At 52.7% G+C, this 20,130-nt stretch overlaps 1 protein-coding gene across 2 annotated transcripts in view; it reads left to right on the top strand.

The window, feature by feature from the left end:
• The window catches only part of LAMA5 (laminin subunit alpha 5), a 93,562-nt gene that overhangs the window by 58,454 nt on the left and 14,978 nt on the right, over positions 1-20,130 (top strand). Inside the window, exons 16-47 of one of the 2 annotated variants that reach the window (XM_056353727.1) lie at positions 115-252; positions 432-484; positions 684-783; positions 1,263-1,315; positions 1,718-1,823; positions 2,551-2,650; positions 2,848-3,004; positions 5,128-5,257; positions 7,669-7,811; positions 7,913-8,019; positions 8,758-8,911; positions 9,242-9,402; positions 9,961-10,069; positions 10,589-10,686; positions 11,224-11,425; positions 11,826-11,952; positions 12,146-12,285; positions 13,040-13,155; positions 13,445-13,656; positions 13,890-14,094; positions 14,300-14,444; positions 15,004-15,144; positions 15,509-15,670; positions 15,862-15,963; positions 16,049-16,132; positions 16,394-16,624; positions 17,196-17,309; positions 17,597-17,724; positions 17,943-18,023; positions 18,465-18,679; positions 19,259-19,359; positions 19,847-20,027. In XM_056353727.1, coding sequence (XP_056209702.1) covers positions 115-252; positions 432-484; positions 684-783; positions 1,263-1,315; positions 1,718-1,823; positions 2,551-2,650; positions 2,848-3,004; positions 5,128-5,257; positions 7,669-7,811; positions 7,913-8,019; positions 8,758-8,911; positions 9,242-9,402; positions 9,961-10,069; positions 10,589-10,686; positions 11,224-11,425; positions 11,826-11,952; positions 12,146-12,285; positions 13,040-13,155; positions 13,445-13,656; positions 13,890-14,094; positions 14,300-14,444; positions 15,004-15,144; positions 15,509-15,670; positions 15,862-15,963; positions 16,049-16,132; positions 16,394-16,624; positions 17,196-17,309; positions 17,597-17,724; positions 17,943-18,023; positions 18,465-18,679; positions 19,259-19,359; positions 19,847-20,027 — 4,296 coding nt within the window. Of the gene's footprint in view, positions 1-114; positions 253-431; positions 485-683; positions 784-1,262; positions 1,316-1,717; positions 1,824-2,550; positions 2,651-2,847; positions 3,005-4,701; positions 4,841-5,127; positions 5,258-7,668; positions 7,812-7,912; positions 8,020-8,757; positions 8,912-9,241; positions 9,403-9,960; positions 10,070-10,588; positions 10,687-11,223; positions 11,426-11,825; positions 11,953-12,145; positions 12,286-13,039; positions 13,156-13,444; positions 13,657-13,889; positions 14,095-14,299; positions 14,445-15,003; positions 15,145-15,508; positions 15,671-15,861; positions 15,964-16,048; positions 16,133-16,393; positions 16,625-17,195; positions 17,310-17,596; positions 17,725-17,942; positions 18,024-18,464; positions 18,680-19,258; positions 19,360-19,846; positions 20,028-20,130 lie in introns of both variants that reach the window. The other variant, XM_056353726.1, reaches the window with a different exon arrangement.

The raw sequence follows: 20,130 nt of genomic DNA, 5'->3' as shown, positions 1-20,130 counted from the left end.
CTGCTTTGATGGTGGTGAAGGTCAGACAGACAAAAGAGGTTGCTGGTGGGAAGCCTTGAATGCAGGAGTCCCTGTGCCCTGCAGCTCCAGCAGTTGCTCTCCCCTCTTTTGCAGCTTGCCAGTGCTCCCGGGAGGGCTCTCTGCACAGCACCTGCGACCAGGAAACAGGGCAGTGCAGCTGCCGGCCCAAAGTGACAGGACTGCGCTGCGATAGCTGCGTGCCAGGCGCCTATGGATTTCCTCACTGTGAAGGTAGCCCCCTTCTCTCTGTTGGAGGGGACTCTGGTGCCTTGGGGACACAGTGGTGTGCTGCCGTTAAATGGGCTTTTCATCCCCCAGGAGCTTTGCAAGGGAAGAAATAACCCCCTTTAGGAAGAGCCAGGATGTGAGCTATCTCTTTATAAATCCATCCTTGTGCCTCTCTTTTCTAGTGGGCTCCTGTAACCCAGCAGGGTTGGTGACAGCAGATCCCTCGCTGGCCCCGGTGAGTATCGACTGAACCCACCGGCCCCTGCGGGATTTTTGTGTGATTTTGCATGATCCCCTTTTTCTCACATTGGGCCAAGTCCTTCCTTAAGCTCAGCCTGAACGCAGTCATTACCTATGCCAGAGTAGCAGACACCATGTTCAGCTACTGTGCTGCAAATTCTCACCTGCTCTTTTCTCCCCTTCCCTTTCCCCAGGGCTCCTGTGCATGTCGGGCATACGTTGAAGGCCCAGCTTGTGACAGATGCAAACCCTTATACTGGAACCTGACTCCAGAGAACCCCTATGGCTGCCTGAGTAAGTAAATGGCATTTGCACAGCCCCCAGAAGTCCCCTTCCTGCTGTAATGCTGCAGGACCCAAACCCAAGCCAGTGGGGACAACCGCTACTGGTGGAGTGATGGCTTTCCTTCCGTTTTCATCCTCTAGTGGCATGTCAAAACCCGAGTGGTCTGGGTAACCTTCACTTGGAGCGGGGAAATGCTGGAGCCTGGAGCTTTTTGCTGGGATGAAACACAGGGTTTTTAGTCCTCCTTGCAAACTTTGCACATTTTAATTTTTCATGGCCAAATGTGCAGAAAAGGTAGTTGGGTCCTCTACAGTAACTGTCTGAAATGAAACGTGTGTCCTTGTGCAGCACTACCTTTTATGTGACCAGTTCCCAGCTCCTCTTATCCCAGCCAGTGTCCTCTGGTGTGGTGGGTTCTGTCCCCCATAGGGCTTCTTCTCAGGGGCTGACTGATCTTCCAGATTTCTTGTTCATTTCCCTCTCTCCAGGCTGCAAGTGTGATACCAAGGGCACCATGAGCAGAATCGCAGAGTGCCAGCAGGTGGGTTTGCTCCTCTCTGCTTGCAGGCACCTCTGACCACGTGCTATGCTGGGAATGTTTCAGCTCCATCTCTCCAAGCAGCTGCTGGAGAGGCCCGTCCTGACACTGAGCTCTCGAAGGTTGCACCACAATCTGGGCTTGCATGAGAACGTAGGATTAAGACCTGTCATAAATTAGGCACCTAAGTATTTCTGGGTCTGGCCCAGAATGTGTGGATTTTTGTTTGCCTCCATTGTTGGGTAATTTAACTTATCTGGCCCACCCACGCACAGGAAGCCGTGTAGAGCAAGAAACTCAAAATGCTTCTCCAATGTCTCAGAGTAGGATGCAAATAAATGAGAAATGGACTAGCCACGACGAGCAGCAGGAGGGAACAAACTTCCAAGCTTGCTTCTCTCCTAGGGTGACGGGCAGTGTTTCTGCAAGCCGAACATCTGTGGCCAGTTCTGCTTGACGTGCAAAGATGGCTACTTCAATATGGAGAATGCAAATTACTTTGGCTGCCAAGGTGAGCCCCCCTTCATGATGTGTTGGGTGAATGGGGGGGCCACAAGAGCTGACCCTGGAGCAGGCAGCTGTGCCTATACCAAGTGACTGTTGGCCTTGGAGGGAAGGGTTGAGAGATCTCCCGCCTCTTGCTTTTGATCATACCATGACCCAGAGCAGGGGCCGGGTGTTGCTGTGGATCTGGAGACCCAAGTTCCTGCTTTTGCCACCATTGGACAGAGGTCCATCAGACTGGGGAATGAAAGGCCAGGAAAGGTGCCCCCTTGAGTGCCAGAAACTGGCATGCTTTTAGCTGCTGGCTATGTCCTTGCAGCTCTACCCCCTTCCTCCTGTTGGGAACAGGTGGGCATGGACTTGTGGGGTTTGCTGCTCTCCATCATGCCCATGGGAAGAGGTAAAAGAGAAGGTCGAGCCACTTTCAGCCAGCCCATGCGGTCCTGGCAGGGCTGGGAAGAGGGAGCAAGGCTGCTGCTGGCAGCAGGGCTGCGGCGCCCAGCCATGAGGGCTTGCAGACCTTGTTTCTCCCGCAGCCGTCAGCCGTCTGGAAATAGCTCAGCGCTGAGCTGGAAGAGGAGCTGATCCAAGTGGGGCTGGGGCCAATATGAAAACGGATACAATGGAATAAAAATAGTGGCCCCAGCCTCCCTGCCTGCTGGGGTGTGCCTTTGATTAGTGACCAGGAGTTTGTTAGTGTGGTGGGAATGTAAACAAGCGCTTCCTGCCCACAGGCTGCCGATGCGACGTCGGTGGGTCCTTGGGTCCATCCTGTGAGGAGCGGAGCGGAGCCTGTCGCTGCCGGCAGAGCACACGTGGCCCCACCTGCACCCAGTAAGCTGCTAGCAGGAGATGCACCTTGGAGTGCACTGCCTCCCATTCACTCCCTTGGAGATGGTGTCCTCTGCCACCACAGATGGGCGCCTTATCGTCTGGGCTGCTGCCACATCAGCCACGTGCCTGGCAGGGGTGTCCTCTTGCCTCCCTCTCCAGATAGCCCAGCAGGTAATGGTGCTCCTTCTCTTCCACAGACCTGCGCGGGACCATTATTTCCCTGACCTTCACCACTTGAAATTTGAGCTGGAGGAAGGCACCACGCCGGCTGGCCGGGCTGTGCGCTTTGGCTACAACCCCCTGGAGTTTGAGGGCTTCAGCTGGCGAGGATATGCACAGATGTCCTCCATCCAGGTATGCCTGGTGTCTCCATCCCAGCGCAGCTCCCCCTGGGGAGGATGCTGCTGGTGGAGGACCAACGTGCTTTTGGCACGCATCTTTCACCCCAAGTGCTTCTCAAACCCCTGAAGTCACATGATGGCCAACATAAACAGCACAGTATATATATAGCCTGTTTGCACAGATATTTCCTGTAGCGCTGGGGACGGCAGAGATTGATGAGGGGAAAGGTCCTAAACTGGGAATTTCCTGACATCCTGATCCATTTAGACAAAGGTGGTAGCTTGGTGATTACTTACAGGGATGTCTATAAACACTGTCTCTGGGTTTCCTTATGGCTCTTTCATCTGATTCTGCTCTTTCCTGCAACTCTCTGTGTAACCTTCCCTCCCTTTTCCAGAAATAAACTGGCTCCTCCTTAGCTGCCGTGTTCAGCTTGGACCTCTTGTTACCGTTCTGCCTCTGCTCTTGCCGTTAGCTGGTTTGCTGTAATGATGGTTTATGCTATTTGGGGGTCATCTAAGCCCTAGAAGTGAAGCTGTTTCATCTGTTGACCCTTTTTTCTCTTTGGTGGATTCTTCTTCTGCATGGCCCTTGTGGAAGTGTCACCTGTGTTTGTGTTTGGGGATGGGGTGCAGGGCAGTGATTCCCTGACAGTCTTGTTCTATGTAAGATGCTTCTTACTGTGGTGCATGTACTTGCAGTTTTCTTCACTTTTTCATGCTTAGGTAAAATAACAGAGGGGCCAAATGCCTTAGCCATTTCCCGTTGAATCTGTAGGTAGGAACTAAGCAATGAGGTCCTGCGGGCTCCCTTGAGAAAACCCCAGCCTTAAAGCTTAGGGATGGAGCTCATGCTCAAGCTCATGGCTTTTGTTTTGCATCTAGTGTTGGTGTTTGAGATAGAAATAGGCCTTGAATAGGGGCTAGCACATGGCTTTCTGCTGGCAGGTCTCGCCTGTAGTTTGCTCTCTGCAAGATCCTTCTACTCTTTCTAACCAGAGCTTTGAAGAACAGGACACCCTCATTAGGAGTCTCCCCCAGCAGACCCCAGCTTTGCCCTGTAGGCAGGAGCGTATTTAAGGAGACGCTTAGATCTGTTTGAAATGGGTCAGACTTAAGCAACTCCTTAACTGGGGTCTTGCTAGTGTCCAGGCAGGCAGAGGGCTGATGCACCCATCAGTGGCACACTCCATTAGCACCACTAGTCCTTAGGGTTGCAGTTTCCCAAGGGTGAGGCACCAGCTCAATTTGCAGCCTCCTCTGTAGGCATCTGAGCAGAGCCCTGTAAACACAAGGGCAGGCGCTTCAGCATTTGGTACCCGCTGGCTGGTGATGGCACACTAAGCCCAAAAGCAACATGCTGATAACAAAAGCAAGAACTTCTTAAAACCTTTCCTCTGGCCTGGTGTGTGCCTCAGGATAGCCTTTCCACCCTGCTGTGCCACAGCATCTTCCAGATGTGGTCAGAGCCTTTCCACCCCCTTCCCGCAGGCAGATTGTTCCCTTGGTGGCTGGTCACAAAAGGGACAGCATCGCGAGGCGCCCATGCCGTGACTGTGCAGTAGGGCCAGTGTGCTTGTCTCCTCCTTGCGCTGTGGCATGTTGCTTTGGGAGCAGTGAGCCGAGCAGCTGCGCTTGGGCTGGTAGCTGTCGGCGGTGGAGGTAATTGAAGGTGTGCTCTGCTTCTCTCCCCTTTCTCTCTCCCACCAGCCCAAGGTAGTGGTGACTCTCAATGTGACCTCCCCCGACCTCTTCCGCCTCGTCTTCCGCTACGTCAGCCGGGGGCCCGCCAGTGTGGAAGGGAGGGTCTCGGTCGTTGAGGAAGGAAAGTTTAATGTTTGTGGCAACTGTAAGTGCATTTTTCACTTCTAGACTAACTCAGAGCATCCCATGCTGCAACACTGCTCCTCTGCCCCTTCTCCTGCCCCAGGTGTGCCCGTCCCAGGTGTGCCCATCCCAAGTGTGCCCGTCTCAGGTGGCCAGCCAGAGCTGTGCCATGGGATGGCGAGGGAGGGGGAAGAGAGGCAGGCAGGCAGGTAGGCAGGCAGGCGGGTAAGGCTCTTCCGCAGAGCGGGTGGGTGGTCAGGAGGTGGCCCCCAGTGATGTGTGCCCCGTGTGCTTTTTTGCTTTTTACAGAATAAAATCAGAGTCACTGTAGACGTGAAGGAGGCAGAGCTCTATCTGTTCCATGTCATCCTGAGGTATATTAATTCAGGAGGGGCCACTGTGTATGGCAAAATTACAGCTTATCAGCCACGAAGGAGAGGTAAGGATCACAGACCGCTCTGCTTCCCTGCACCATCGCCACTTCCTCCCCATCCCAGGCAACCTTCTGCATCATCCTTTCCAGAAGACACTTTTCATATGGCTTTACCCATTAGTCCTGCCCTTCCAACTGAAAGGCTGATTTGAGGTTGTAGCCTGCTTTGTTTAACAAAGCAGCAGCAAGCTGGGCCTCAGTCCTGGGGCTGTGCGCTGGAGTGTTATCAGCCAGGCTGATGTGAGATAAGGCTGTTGTACCATTTGAAAGAACTTTCCCAGCTTGGAACAAGATCACCACAGTGCCCCAGGCAGAAATGAGCTGAGTTTCCACAAAACCAGAATGGGCCAAGTGCTGGGAACTGGATGCAAACTTTGGCAGCTGGAGGTGTTTTTATTTCGCAGGTGCCCTTATGCGGCAGTCCTGCCCTTGCCTTGCACTTCTCCCACCTTCTCCCAAACCAGGCTGCTGGCATCACACGTGCTGTGGGGTTTGGAAGTGGTGTGGAATTGCATGTGTTACACAGGCGTTGCACTCTGGTGCAATGTCTTCTCATCAAGCCATGAGCTACTGGAGAAGAGGAAGAGCCACCAGAAGATGGCTGAACAAGCCTAGAGAACTGAACAACAAATATTCTGGGAATCAACATGAGCAAATCTGCATGGGGACAGACCTGAGGCCATGCAAGTGCCCTAGTCAGTGGTTGGCTGATTGATTTTGCTCCTTCTGATGCTATAGCCACATCATCCTGCTGAAGCTCTTCCTCCAGACCATATGTGCACAGCACAAGGCTGTGGGCACCAGCTAATTTATTAGTATGTGGAGTTCTCTCCTCTGTCTTCAATTGACATAGAAGGTGTTTTGCCTTTGAATGTAGTATGCAAGGTTTGAATTGCCAAGATATTATTATCCTACTCTTTTTAGAGGAGAAAAAGAGCTTGTTATTTTTATGGCCAGTCATACTATGCAGCAGGAACACAAGAGAAGCATGAGTCATCCTTATGCTTTAGGTTCCCACCAAAGGTCAGGAAGTATTTCATCTGTCCTATCCAGCAGCAGAGCTTATTTCCCTTAGAATGTGCTTTCCTCCTTGCTCAGAAGCAGCATTTGATTTTTCTAGTGCTGAAGGCAAGCTGCCAGACTGATGCACCAACAATGGGAGGGCAACTTCCTTGATAGGCCAGATTGGCTCCAAAAATGCTGAGCCACCCTCTGCCTGGCTGGAATGGGCTTCACATGGTAAAAGAAAGCAGCCTGGAAAGGAAATAAGTTGGAGGATGTGGATTGCAAAAAGGGAAGCGTTTTCCGAGTATATGATTTTCAGACCGGTTTCTCCTGCCCCACATCCAGAAGCCATCTCAGTTTGAGTTGTGTATCGTCTCAAAGGGATGAGAAGCTTCAGCTTGTCAAGGGATCTACCCCATTGCCTGTTCAGGGAAATCTCTTCATTCTTTGCATCTTCACCTCTGCTTCCCATCTGAGAAAACAGGGGCTTGGCCTCAGCTGATGCCAGGCATGTGGCAGAGCTAGCACACATGGGAAGGGGCTGACCCATCCCCACAGTAGTACAAGCCCTTGCTTTAGCTTCTGGCCCTCTGCATTATGCCTTGATGTCCGTGTACCACACCAGGATAGTCAGTGTGCTACATTCCCCACTTCCCTCTTTCATCTCATGTGCTTGCCATGCAGCCATACTCGGTGAATCCCTCTCACCCGTCCTCTTGAAAATACTCCTGAGACTGCTAGACAGGCAGACAGTCTGCTTCTAGGTGCTGTATCATTCTTGCATCTAAAGTTAATGAATTCAAAGGTTATGGAACTGTGTCAGCTGAGCCAAGGAAACGTTCAACAGCAGCAGGATCAGGCCTTAAACCTGTTCTGTCAGTTAAAATTAACGTCTAAATCTTGGGTGCAGAATCTGTGGCTGGCAAGAAAGGCAGGAGCACAGCTTGGGGATCTGAGAATTTGCCAGAAGACAGGTATCTCACCTGTGGAGCTGGGGTCAGAATATCCCTAAGGAAGAACATAACTGGGCAATTCTTTTTGTCTGTCTCAGAATAAATTCTTCACAGACTAATTCTTTCCTTCTCTAGCTGCCAAAACGCTCCTTGGCATGCAATACTCCATGCTTTGCAGGCTAGGGATGCAGAGCACACTGTGAGAGCTGTGGATTAGCATTAAGGTTTGCAGTGATTTTTCTTTTTTCTCCCATTAAGCTACTGAGCAGATTCAGAGTGGATGTCTCTGTTACAGGACACTGTGGGATTGCGGTGCCTCTCCCATGGCAGCGCTGAGAAAGCAGAAGCCCGGGACTTCCCAGCGCACTGCAGAGCTGCTTCCCTGAGTGTAGCCTCCAATTTGCAGCCCCAGGTTTTCCGTCCCAGTCCTTTCACAGCCTCTCATCCCTCCCGCTCCAGGTACAGAGCAGACCAAGCAGATTGTCTTTGCTCCTAGCACGGAGCCAGCCTTCGTCACTGTCCCCCAGAACAGCTTTGGGGAGCCCTTCGTACTCAACCCCAACACCTGGTCTCTGGTTGTTGAAGCAGAGGGTGTGCTGCTGGTAAGGACCAGCCCCTGTGCTCCATACACCACAGGGGGCTTCAGCAGCTCCTTGGGGGCAAGTGTCCCAAACGTAACCAACTCTCCTGTCTCTCCTCCTAGGACTATCTGGTTTTGCTGCCCAGCTCATACTATGAAGCACCAATACTGCAGCTAAAGGTTACAGAGCCATGTACCTACCAGCCAGCCCCTGAACAAGCCACCCAGAAGTAAGGATCTCCATGTCTTCATGCTGTGTGGGACCTACTCAGCTCTGCTTGGCCTGGGGTTAAAAAATATTTACAGTCCACACGCTGTGAGGGTCTGGATGCAGTAAACTGTTTGGTGGAGCACTTTGCTGTCATTCATAAAGCTTGCCGAACCTGGAAAGCTAACACATAGATCTCCTCATCCATGGCACAGGCAGTCTGTGTGTTCTCAAGGACTCTGGAGGACCAACTCACCCAGTAAGACCATAGCGCTCTCCTCTGCTAGGCCGGGTTCCCAGTGCCAGGTGGGAACTGTATGCCAATCAATAGCTCTGGAAAATGGCTACAATGAGTTAGGTCTTTCTGGACTATTTAAAATGGATGGGTGGAGTCTGCTAGTGCTTAGAGCATCTCTGCATCTGTTTGCTCTGTGCAGGACCTCTCTGTCCATGTCGGCAAGAAGGCTGGTTGGGTTCTGGGCACCAGTTGTCCCCTCCACTGTAGCAGTGGTCCCCAGCATAAAGCACACTGCAAGAGGAGAAGCTTTTTGTTGTTACTGCCCTCACTGGTCCTATAATATTATTCTCATTGAACTCATTGTTCCACACTAACCAGAGGTGCTCCTTTGGGCAGTGGAGCCCTCATGTTAAACCAAAGCCTTTTGCAAATCTTGCTGGGATCAAGCTGCTTGGGTGCTTTTGACTCTTAAAATTGTGATGTAACAACTGTACTTTGCAATTCTTTTCTTAATGTTTTTAGCTGCCTCTTGTATAAGTACCTGTCTGTGGACAGCTTCCCTGCTGTGTCAGGGGTGGATGCGGTGTGCAGGCTGGACAACCGGTTACCCAGATTGTGTCCCACAGAGCAGCTCACCCCCTCCCATCCCCGGATGGCAACATGCAGCGGTAGTGATGTGAGTGGCACTTCTGTTTCATCCCTCGCATGGGCACTGCAGCACTCATCCCTCTGCTCCCACCATCTGGTGCTTTAGATGCACCCGGGCAGGTTACCAGGAGGGCTTTGACCCGTGAACACCCCACTGTTGCCCCTGAGCCTTGCAGCTGTGTGCTTGCATGCCCTATTGTTCAAGGCACATGCAAAGGGTTTGCAAGGATGTGGTAAGAGTTGTCCCATTGTCCCCTCAGCTGCAGACGAGGCTGGTTTGTAACGCGGGCATCCTGCACTTGCTCACTTCATGGAGTGGGACAGGAGACCCTCACTCAGTCACCTCTCTGTCCTCCAGGTGGAAGTCCAGCTGTCCCTGCCTATTGCTCAGCCTGGGAAATACGTGCTGGTGGTGGAGTACGCCAACACCAATGCTTTGCAGATGGTGGGCATTGCTGTGACCTCACCACACTTAGCCATGCAGCAGGGCACGTTCATCTTCTACCCCTGTGTCTACAGGTATGGTGAGATGGAGAAAGGGTTCGGTCGTCCTCTGACATGGCAAAGACAGGCTGCCCCTACTTGAGCTTCTTCTGCTTTATCACATGAACAAAGCAATGCCCTAGTGTTGTACATCTAGGCTGTGTATATCCAAACTCCTCCTAGCTGGACATGGATTTTAGTGACTGGCCATCCCTGGGAAATACGTACCTGTGCCAGCATAGTGCTCCAATGCCTCTGCCAGGAGATAATCTGTTGCTTCCATTTGCTGCTAGCTACCTTGGTAGGGGCCTTGATGGAGGGAATGGCCTACAGGCAGGTTTATTGGAGCTGTTGGTGCAAGTCAGACCCTGTCCTGTGCTGTAGAAGTGTCCGACTTCAGACTGCAACCTTTGCAATAGGAAACAAATGTCTGGGGTGTCCTTGGGAAACTTAACTCTTCTGACTTGCCAGAAAAGACGTGAAAAGATTTGCAGGGACTTTGTGTAAATACCTTCAGGACATATAGCCGGCAAGACAAGAAATGGGTCATGACCTTACTCAAGGCTGGCTTCAAAATCTGTGTTTCTCTTACAGTTTCCTTTGTCGAGGGATTGCTGTGGATTCCCAGAGCCGTATGGCAATTTTTGAACTTACCTCAGAGGCCACCATTCGCTTCACCTCTGATCTGGCTGACTTCTTCCTGGTAAGGCTCCCCACAAGGGCAGCTCTGCTGGCTGGTTGCAAGGAGGAGAGGCTGGAGTGGTGCCTAGACTGCAGAGGGGTTTTCTAATTTCTTTGGACTAGATGTTAGAACTTAGTCGATGTCATGAGCAGTCCAGGGTGGAGAATGTGTTCAGTGGTGTGTTTTGAAGTAGAACATGGGACTGGGATTTGGGACACAGTGAGAAGTTGCTCTTTGCAGAGGGAGCTCTGCAGCATTGTGGCAGTGCCTCTTCCTGTTTTACCTTGAAGGCATTCACAGTTGCTTAGCCAAAGACAGAAGAATCCCATAACTATGTGGAGCTCCTAAATGCCTTAGGGCTTGTGCCAAGGAAGAAGGGGCAGTAAAGAGAGGCGTTGACCTGCCATGCATTAGCTGAAGTGTCTGATAAGGAGGTATTTTGTGTGGTCAGCCTGATTGCTGGTAGGCACAGAAACAGCTGCAGGCTCCCAGTGGCAGAGGTTGTCATGTAACCAAGCGTCTCTCTTTCACATACGGCAGCACAAAGTGTACCTCATACCCGCTGCACAGTTCACCATGGAGTTCATAGAGCCAAGGGTGCATTGCATCAGCGTCCATGGCATGTTCTCATCCAACAGGTAAATATCTTGGGTCCCTCAGGGTTTTAGCATGGATGTCGCTGTTTCCAAAAGCAGTTGCTTCCCCCCCTTCCCACAGGTTTGGAGCCTTTTGAGTTCTTGACACAGTAGAAAGAAATCTCTGGCTGAGGTGAAGTGCCTTGCCTGTGTCCACCGTGCAGGCAGCAATGGAGTAAGGACTGGAAGTCAGGCTGCTGGTCCTTTATCTGAACACCCCACTGCCTCCTGTGGCAGTCCAAGTGTCATCCTGAATAAAAGGCTTTCCTGTGCTTGCTCACACACAGTGAGAGACGTTTGCTGTATCCCAATTTTTGATGCTGCTTTGGATAAATATTTGCACAGGAATTAGCCTGCACAATGTTCCTGTTCCTCCTGAGCCCAGATCTGAGAGCCACAGGGGTCCCGGTAGAAAGCTCTCCCTTGACAGGCACACTTTGTAATCTGCTAGGTGTTGCAGGGTGTGCTTCTCCTGCCAGGACTCCATAGTATCTCTCTGTCCTTGGAGGTCTTACATCCTGTTTTGTCCCTGTTTTGCAGCAGCTCCTGTGTTCCCTCAAGGTTCCTGAAGCTTTCTCAGTCAATCATTTTGGAGGGGGCTCAGGCTCTGCCCATTGCCCCTGATGTCCCCCTGGCTCAGGCTGTTCATGTGGCCTCAGCTGGGGTCCCAGTAGAGCCTGCGCCTCGGCCTCCCACGGCGATGGACCCCACTGCAGAGCTCATCCTCCTGCAACCACCACAGGTAGCGGCATGGGTGTGGGTTGGGACAGTTTGCTGGTGCTGTGACACTGGACACCTGGGGCAGGGAGAAGTTTTCCTTCTCTATTGAGTAGTTTCAGCAATTAGCAATTTAGCAATTGGCATTTTCAGAATTTAATCTGGACTTTAAACTTGTTCCTGAGGACTCTCCTGTCTTAGCTCCATCTAACCCTGCTTGGTTCTCCAGAAAAGCTTTGCAGGTGGCACCTGCAAAGTTAGAGGGGGGAGTGTTGAGGCACTGGGGGTTGATTTGCCAAAAGTCTCAAGACGCGACAGTCATGCAGTAAGAGTAAAAATTTGTGCAATAAGAAAAAAATATCCCAGCTGTGAGTACAGGCGTCAGATGTCGGGTTTTGTCTCTTTGTTCTTCTGTTTTGGGCCAGGCTGCTGTTGTGTTTAACAGCCGGATCCAGACACTGGGACGCTATGCTTTCATCCTACACTACTACCAGCCCAACCACCCCACCTTCCCTGTGGAAGTGTTAATCAACGGTGGGCGCATCTGGCAAGGTGAGAAGAGTGGGGATCTGGGGGAAGTTATTGGCTGGCAGAAGCCCTGGGAAGTGTTTCATACCGGAGGATAACCGCAGGTTCTGCAAGGATCGCAACGATGAAGCGAGACCGACTCCTCTCTTCCAAATTGGGAGGGTGTAATGGGGACTGCAAGGCAAATGTGGGACCAATACATTTGTTGTCTTTTCAGGTCAGACCAATGCTAATTTCTGCCCACATGGCTATGGATGCCGGAGCCTGGTACTTTCTGAAGACCAGATTATCCTGGATATTACTGATAATGATCTGACTGTGGTTGTTCGAGTGCCAGAGGGCAAGCAGCTGTGGCTGGTGAGCCTCTCTCCGGGAAGCTCCCAGGGCATGCTAGACCAGGCTCCAGCAGGGGTGGAGCTTGTCCTTGGATTTTTGTCACTGTGTGATTGCAGGAAAGTTTCCCAATTTTGAGTTTCTGAACTACCCGAGAAAGTTGCAATCTCTAAGCTCAGTGGTATAGAACTGAGGGCAGAATTCATAGACAGCATCTGTATATGACAGTTATCCTTCAGTGTGTCATTTTGATACCAAAACAAGGCAGAAATTGAAGCTGTTGCTTTGCATACATAGCTTGTGATAATCCAGAATAAACCTTATTCCTGCCCCAGCAATATTTTGCACCTGCATTGCATTGTTTGTCCAGGCAGGTCTTATCATGGGAGCAGGAAGCACTTGTTATCCTCAGGCAACCGGACTAGCACATTGACCAAAATTTGGATAAATGGCTGAAAGACAGAACTGGAACCCAGGTGCCTTCATGTCTAGAAGTTTAAGATGACAGTGGCTGCCTGCCTCTCTGCTGAAACACAGCCAATGCTGCCCTTTCGGGGTATTCTGCCTTTTTTAACTCCAGTGAGTGTGGGCTGCTCCCAATAGAGAGGTGACCCCTGGTCTGTCCAGTACTTGGGTACTTCGTGTGTCATGTTCTGTCCCAGCAAGTGATGAGCTGATGAGAAGTGAAGGGTGCATTTGGACTTCTGAGAGAGCTAGTTTGAACTGCATCTGGCTCAGCTAAAGAGCTTGGCTCACCCATCTTGTCCTTGCTTTGCAGGATTACATCCTTGTGGTGCCTGAGGACAGCTATAGCTCTCAGTACCTGCAGGAGGAACCCCTGGACAAATCCTATGATTTCATCAGCAGCTGTGGCATCAACAGCTTCTACATCAAGTGAGACACTTGGCTTTGGGTGGCTGCTTTGCTGTCCATGGGCTGCACACTCCTCAGGGAGCAAAAACCCCATTCCCTTCATGTATGGCAGGGGAGGGATCTGATTAAGGCTTTCCTTATCTAATGACCAAGCCTGTGAGTATTTGGGGGGATCTCAGCGTCTTGGGGTAATCCCTCCCACTAACTCAGTACCCATTGCTGCAGGATATCCTGCTGGATTTTGGGGGGGGGGGGGGGGGGAGGCTGGAGGGGTTTACAGCACAGTGACTCCTCCTGCCTTCCCCTGCAGCCCCAGCACATCATCAAGGTTCTGCCGTGACTCTGCCATCTCCCTCTCCCTCTTCTACAACAACGGGGCGCAGCCGTGCCGATGCCATGAGGCAGGCGCAAGGAGCAGCCAGTGTGAGCCCTTCGGCGGGCAGTGTCCCTGCAAGTCCAACGTCATCGGGCGAGAGTGCTCCCGCTGTGCCACTGGCTACTGGGGCTTCCCCAACTGTAGGCGTGAGTTGTCCCATCTCCCGCTCTGCATTCCCAGCACTTGCTGGTTTGCCTCCTACAGGGCTGAGGCTGGCTTGGGAAATGGTTGCATTTTCCAGCCCTGTAATGGCTCTGCTTACATGAAAACAGCCCGGCTGCCTGCAGAGCAGTTGAGCTCTGCATCTGTTGCCTTGTGCTCTCCTTGGGCTGCCTGGGTCTTGCTCCCCAAAACACAGTCCCTTTTCTGCCCCTTCCAGCCTGTGACTGTGGGACACGTCTCTGCGACGAAGTGACAGGGCAGTGCATCTGCCCTCCGCACACCCTGAAGCCAGAGTGTGTTGTCTGCGAGCCCCAGACCTTCGGCTGCCACCCCCTCATCGGCTGCGAGGACTGCAATTGCTCTCGGCCCGGCGTGCAGGAGCTGACGGAGCCAGGTTGCGATGTGGACAGCGGGCAGTGCAGGTGAGGGAGCCCTGTCCTGGCACTGGGCACACCTAGCAGCATCCCTGGTCCCTGCTGGAGTGAGGGGACATGTCAGCAGGCTGCAGGGAGGAAACATGCAGGATGGGGAAATCCTCATTGTCATTGTGTCAGTGCCAGCGTGGGTGAAGCTCTGAAAGCCCAGCAGCTCTGAGGTTTCTAAAGCTGCAGCTCTTGTGTCCCACAGGTGCAAGCCCAATATCATCGGGCGACAGTGTGACCTCTGTGCCCCTGGCTACTACCACTACCCTAACTGCCGGCGGTGTGACTGTCACCAGGCTGGCACCGAAGCAAGTGTGTGTGACCCGGTCACAGGACAGTGTCACTGCAAGGTCAGTCCTTTGATGCCTTCACGTGGTGTGTTTCTCCTTGGCTCAACTCTCCTGCTCTGGCTGTGGGTGTCTGGTGTGCTGGGAGGGAGCAGGGCTGGAGAAGGAGAGTGCCTGTGTGCCTGAGCAGCAGCCAGCCTGCCCCATGTGGTGGTGGGTTCAGAGCACCCTGAAAGACTCCTTCTCCCCATCTTTCCTGGACACGAAGGCTTACTCTTTGGGCTGTCACCGGGGAGATGGGCAGTCTGAGTCCAGCCCCGTGTCAGAGCCCATTGCAGGTAAAGCTGCCAGCCTTGTTGACTACTTCTGCTCCTGCACGAGAGCACGGTAACACAAACTTCTGCTGAGCTGCCTGCTCCATCCCCTTTGCAGGGCTCACAAGTGCTTTCTCCAGGTGAATTTAATGTTTGATGGGTGCTGTGCATGCAAACCTGTTCAAGGACTGCTTAATCATCTTTCAGCATCACATCATTGTGCTTTGATCAGTCGGACAGCTGTCTCTGTCCTCCACTAAGGCCTCATGGGAAGCTGCTGACGCCGTTGAGCTTTGCTTGTCTTCCAGGAAAATGTGGAGGGCCCGAGGTGTGACCAGTGCCGCCTGGGGACATTTTCTTTGGATGCCAGCAACCCCAAGGGCTGCACCAAGTGTTTCTGCTTTGGTGCGACCGATCGCTGCCGCAGTGCTGAGAAGCACCGAGCTGAGGTGAGAGGGGCCAGGGGCCACCAGAGCCTGCAGTTCATTTGTGTTCCCATCCACCTGGCTCCCTGCTGCCCTTGGGTCTCCATCCGGCATTAATCCTACCCCTCTGGAAGATACACTGTGAGGAGGGTTATCTTTGTCTCCTTGTGCCCGTCTTCCACTTCTAGCCCCTTTTCCTGATCTCTGGGGTGGAAAGTCTTGGCATGGGGGGACTGTGCCAGGTGGGAGGCAGGGGTGGTGCTCAGTTTTCCAGTGGCTTCATCAGGATGTGTGTGAGGTCGTGAGCCTGTTACCATCCTTTCTGCTGCTCTGGGACTTGCTCTTCTGTAGCTTCACTGGAAGCTCTACGGTTGCTCTTCTCCCACAGTTTGTTGACATGAATGGGTGGCTTTTGTTGAGCACCGACCGCCAGGAAGTGCCGACGACTCTGAGCCTGCAGGATCAGCTCCTCCATGCTGATCTCAAGAACCTCCCAGATGCCTACCAGGAGCTCTACTGGGTTGCACCCAGCTCCTACCTTGGAGACCAGGTAAGAGCCCGGTAGCAGCTGGACAAGCAGTCATGCACATCCCTGACCCACCAAAATGTGTGCCAGCAGCATGCCTGACATGCAAGCACGATGTGCAGGCATTGCTCGCACTGCAGTTGAACATGCTCAGCTCTGGCCTTATCTCAGTGGTGTGGACTTGCAGCGACATATGTAATTTGCCTCTTCCTTAGGTTTCCTCCTATGGTGGGCACCTGCGATATGAGCTGCACTCCGACCCGCGGAGGGGTGACGTGTTCATTCCCATGGAGTCCCGCCCAGATGTGATCCTGAAGGTGCAGCCTAAGGAATCCCCTGGTGCCCCCTGCTAACACATGAGCAGGATGAGGCAGTGACCGACACCTTCCTTGCTTTTCCCAGGGAAATCAGATGAGCATCATGTTTCTGGAAGGCACCTACCCATCCCCAGGGGAGGTACATGAAGGCCAGCTGCAGCTGGTGGAGGTGAGTTTGCACACACAAGTGTGTACCAAGTGAAGTGCTCAGATGCTACTAAAAGGACAAGACTAGCATGTAGGCAGAAGGGATAATTGCTTTGAGCTCAGTATTTTAGGTGCTGTTTATTGCAGCAGAACTGGCTGTGAAGAGCCAGGACTGTTTCACTTGTGCAAAGGGGAAGCATCCCAGCAGCAGGGTTGTGAAGGCTGGGCTGGATGTTCAGGTGCCTGTGCTTCCTGCCAGTAATGTCAGGTTTTCTCCCACTAGGGTAACTTCAGGCACACAGAGACGCACAACCCTGTGTCTAGAGAAGAGCTCATGATGGTGCTGGCAAACCTGGAACAACTGCAGATCCGGGCACTCTTCTCCCAGCTGTCTTCATCAGTGTCCCTGCGCCGCGTGGTTCTGGAGATGACAACAGATACGGCTACGGGCATCCGTGCCAGCAATGTGGAGCTGTGCTTTTGCCCTGCTAACTACCAGGGGGACTCCTGCCAGGTAAGGGTGAAAGCAGACATGCTGCTCCAGGCAGAGGGGCATCAAACAGTCATGTTTTGGGTCTTGGCAACATCTTGTGCTTGGTGTGGGTGGCAGCCACGGGGTTTGGATGTTTGTGCAAAGCAGTGGTGCCAGAGTGCCAGTTTCCAAGCTGACCCCTGCGGGCTTCAGTTGAAATTAGAGCTCAGGATTGTGCAGGAGGAACATCTCCCAGGCTGCACCGTGACAGCCTACTTCCAGCTCCCCTTCCACCACAACACAATGCACCTGGGAGAGGTGCACTGGCTCTATCTGCTGTCTTGGAAGAGACATGATGGGGAAATTGTTCAGGTGTTGCAGACCAAAATTACGTGCATGCAGTACCTTGAAATACATCCCTCTGCCTGGCCAATTATCTCCTAGTGATGAGGAGCAGGAAAGCTGCACTGAAAAGTCTTCATTGTTGCTTTTAATCTCTTCTTCGTCAGTTCAACCCTGTGGGAATTCTGTCATGGGAATTAAATTAGTTTCTGTGCTTTGTCTGAATGTATCGGGCTATTTTTCAGATCTTCATCTTTTTCTCCTTCCTCAGGAATGTGCTCCCGGTTACTACAGGGACACCAAGGGGCTCTTTCTGGGAAAATGCATCCCATGTCATTGCAATGGCCACTCAGATCAGTGCCTGCCAGGCTCTGGGATATGCCTTGTAAGTAAATCGCAAAGCAGCATGATATTTTGGAGTTATAAGGTCTGTAGCACGTGATTAAGAAGCTCTTCACATACTACATGAGCTGGAAGGACTGTGCCTGAATTGGAGCATTAGCTGCATGTGCTGTTTCAGAGGTGGTCCTGCTCAGGGTTGGCTTAGGGTGCGAGACAGTTCTGGGAAAGAGGAAGGGTCGATGCGTCCAGATAGGTGGTGGGGAATTCTTTGTGCAACCCACCATTTCTTGCTGTCAGTGCTGAGCCCACAGCCTGCCTTTTCCCCTGCAGAACTGCCAGCACAACACAGAAGGAGACCACTGTGAGCGATGCAAGGATGGCTACATGGGCAGCCACTCTGCTGAAGAACCCCTGCAGTGTGTTGGATGTCCATGCCCTCTGTCAGTTGCCTCCAACAAGTAAGCACCCTCAGATGGGATGGCCTGTTTAACCACTGGGAACCATGCTGTGCCACATCGGGGCACTGGCAGGTGTCCCAACGCCAGCCTTGTCTGTGGCCCCAAACCATGTCCATGGCCTCTTATCCAAGGTCCCAGCAGCCCACACTGAGTGATCAGCTCCCCTGGGACCACATCAGGGGTAACTACACCTTCCTGTTTACCTTTTACCGTTTCAGTTTTGCTGTCGGTTGTGTTCACAAGGGCTCCAACATGCAGTGCCTCTGCAAACCTGGCTACACTGGACCCAACTGTGAGCGGTAAGGGTGATGGCACGCGTGTGTCTGGGGCCTCAGACACACTAATCCCATGCAGCCACTGCTGTGGCAGAAGATAAATTGTCCTAGTAAAGGCTGCAGAGGAAACGGTTGGGTCTGACCCCAGCGTGCTTTTTTCTGGCAGCATTTCTTTCGATCCTTTTCAGCTTGCACATGCCCTATTGCTGTCTCCGCTGCTGAAATACTGTTACCATGGGTGTATTACTTAGCTGTGCTTTGCCTTGACTTGCAGTCTGTGATAAAGGCACCTTTCTGTTATATTGTGCGGCAAAACAGAAAGTGCTTTGAGATCCCTCGAGGCTGCAGCCATTACAAGTGTTGGATGCTCGCACTGTTATAATTGTACAACTCAAGCATGGTGCAAGCGTGAGCTGTGGGGATCTCCTGATGCCCTGACTGTTTTAACTTGCTGTATTTCTCCAGTTGTGCCCCAGGGTACTATGGCAATCCCTTGGTGATCGGCAGCTCATGCCAGCCCTGTGACTGCAGCGGGAATACCGATCCTAACATGCTGTTCAGCAGCTGCGACTCCCTGACAGGCGCCTGCACGGGGTGCATGCACCACACAGCTGGTGCACGGTGCGAGGTCTGTGCCCCTGGCTACTATGGGGACGCAGTGGCAGCCAAGAACTGCACACGTGAGTGGGCCAGGCAGCAAGCGCTGGGGTGGGGTGGGGTGGGGGGGAAGATGGACAGACTGACTGTGGGTGTGTTTAGTGCCTTAGCCAGGCGGTACATTGCCCCAGTGAGTCACATGCTTGGTTGCACACGTTACAGGCATCCTCTAATGGCGATAATAAGAAAAAAGTTGGTTCCAAAAACCTGCTCTCCAGCACCACAACTCCCTAACCTCCAATCCACCCCCGAATGCGAGCTGCCAAACCGCACCCAGGCTGGAACACTCTTGCCCCAGACAGCTACTGCAGTGGTGGTACTGGCACTCCCTAGGGATGTGGGTTTGCGCAGCCCACTCCCAGCACTGCTCATCTCCCCCTGAGGAACAGCAGACAAATTACAGCTCGCAAAAGGCAGTCTGCCCAGAGCAGGTGTCATGGGACTAAGTTGTCAGGAGAAGCAAATCCAAGAGGAGAGAGGCTCTGTCTTTGCTCTGACTGTGATAGATAAGGGGGGAAAATAGGATTTCCTGTTGGGAATAAGGTTTGTGAGCGCCTGAGCAGGCTCTTCAATGTGTAACTAGGTGTATTTTTCCCTGGTAGAGTGCAACTGTTCGCCTTGTGGGACTGACTCATGCCATCCACAAACAGGCCAGTGCTTCTGCAAAACCGGAGTGACAGGCCAGCACTGTGACCGCTGCGAGGTAAGGGCCACTTGTGTCCTGGGATGGTGCCCGTCCTTGGCGTGGGGATGGGGGACAGCTCCCTCTGTTGTTCCCAGGCCTGTGAGCAGAGCGGTGCTGGCAGCCGGGTGGGTAAGGCTGGATTTGCATGATCTGCTAATACGTGGCAAAAGCCTATTAAAGATCTGGCAGCCAGCGATGGAAGCAGCATTCAGCTGCAGCCTGAGCAGTAATGTGGTATCCTTTGGGAAACTGCAATAAACCCCATTTTCCTGTGTGCATGCAGCACAGGCATTGCAGGGTGGGGGCAGGTTTGTAGGGCGGTGCTGTGGTGTGTGTGGGTCCTTGTTGCAGCTCCACATCATTGCCATGTTGATCGGAGTTTTGTGGTGGTTAAAACACTCCTAGAAAGCCAGTCTGAGGTCCCATGTCACCTCAGTGCGCCCCAGGAGGGAGTCATGCGTGCCCTCTTGCTGAACAGAGTGCCCACTGTCCTACTTCTCCCTAGGAGGGATATTATGGCTTTGAGGGATGCTCCGGCTGCCGAAGGTGTGACTGCGATGTTGGTGCTGTGGGGAGCAGCTGCCATGCACAGACTGGCCAGTGCAGCTGCCTGCCCGGCATCAGCGGCTCACGCTGCCAGCAGTGTGCCCCGGGCTACTGGGGCTTCAGCGAGAGCGGCTGTACAAGTGAGTCCTGCTTCCTGGGTGTTGGGGCCTGCGTGTGGAGGAGTGGGACAAGGCATTGATGGCACACGTGCTTGTTGAGTTGTTAAAGGTGGAAAACAACTGG

The sequence above is a fragment of the Falco biarmicus genome, chromosome 10 (assembly GCF_023638135.1).
Source record: "Falco biarmicus isolate bFalBia1 chromosome 10, bFalBia1.pri, whole genome shotgun sequence".
NCBI lineage: Eukaryota > Metazoa > Chordata > Aves > Falconiformes > Falconidae > Falco > Falco biarmicus.
Note: the sequence above shows the minus strand (reverse complement) of the source record. Positions and strands in the feature narration are given on the sequence as shown.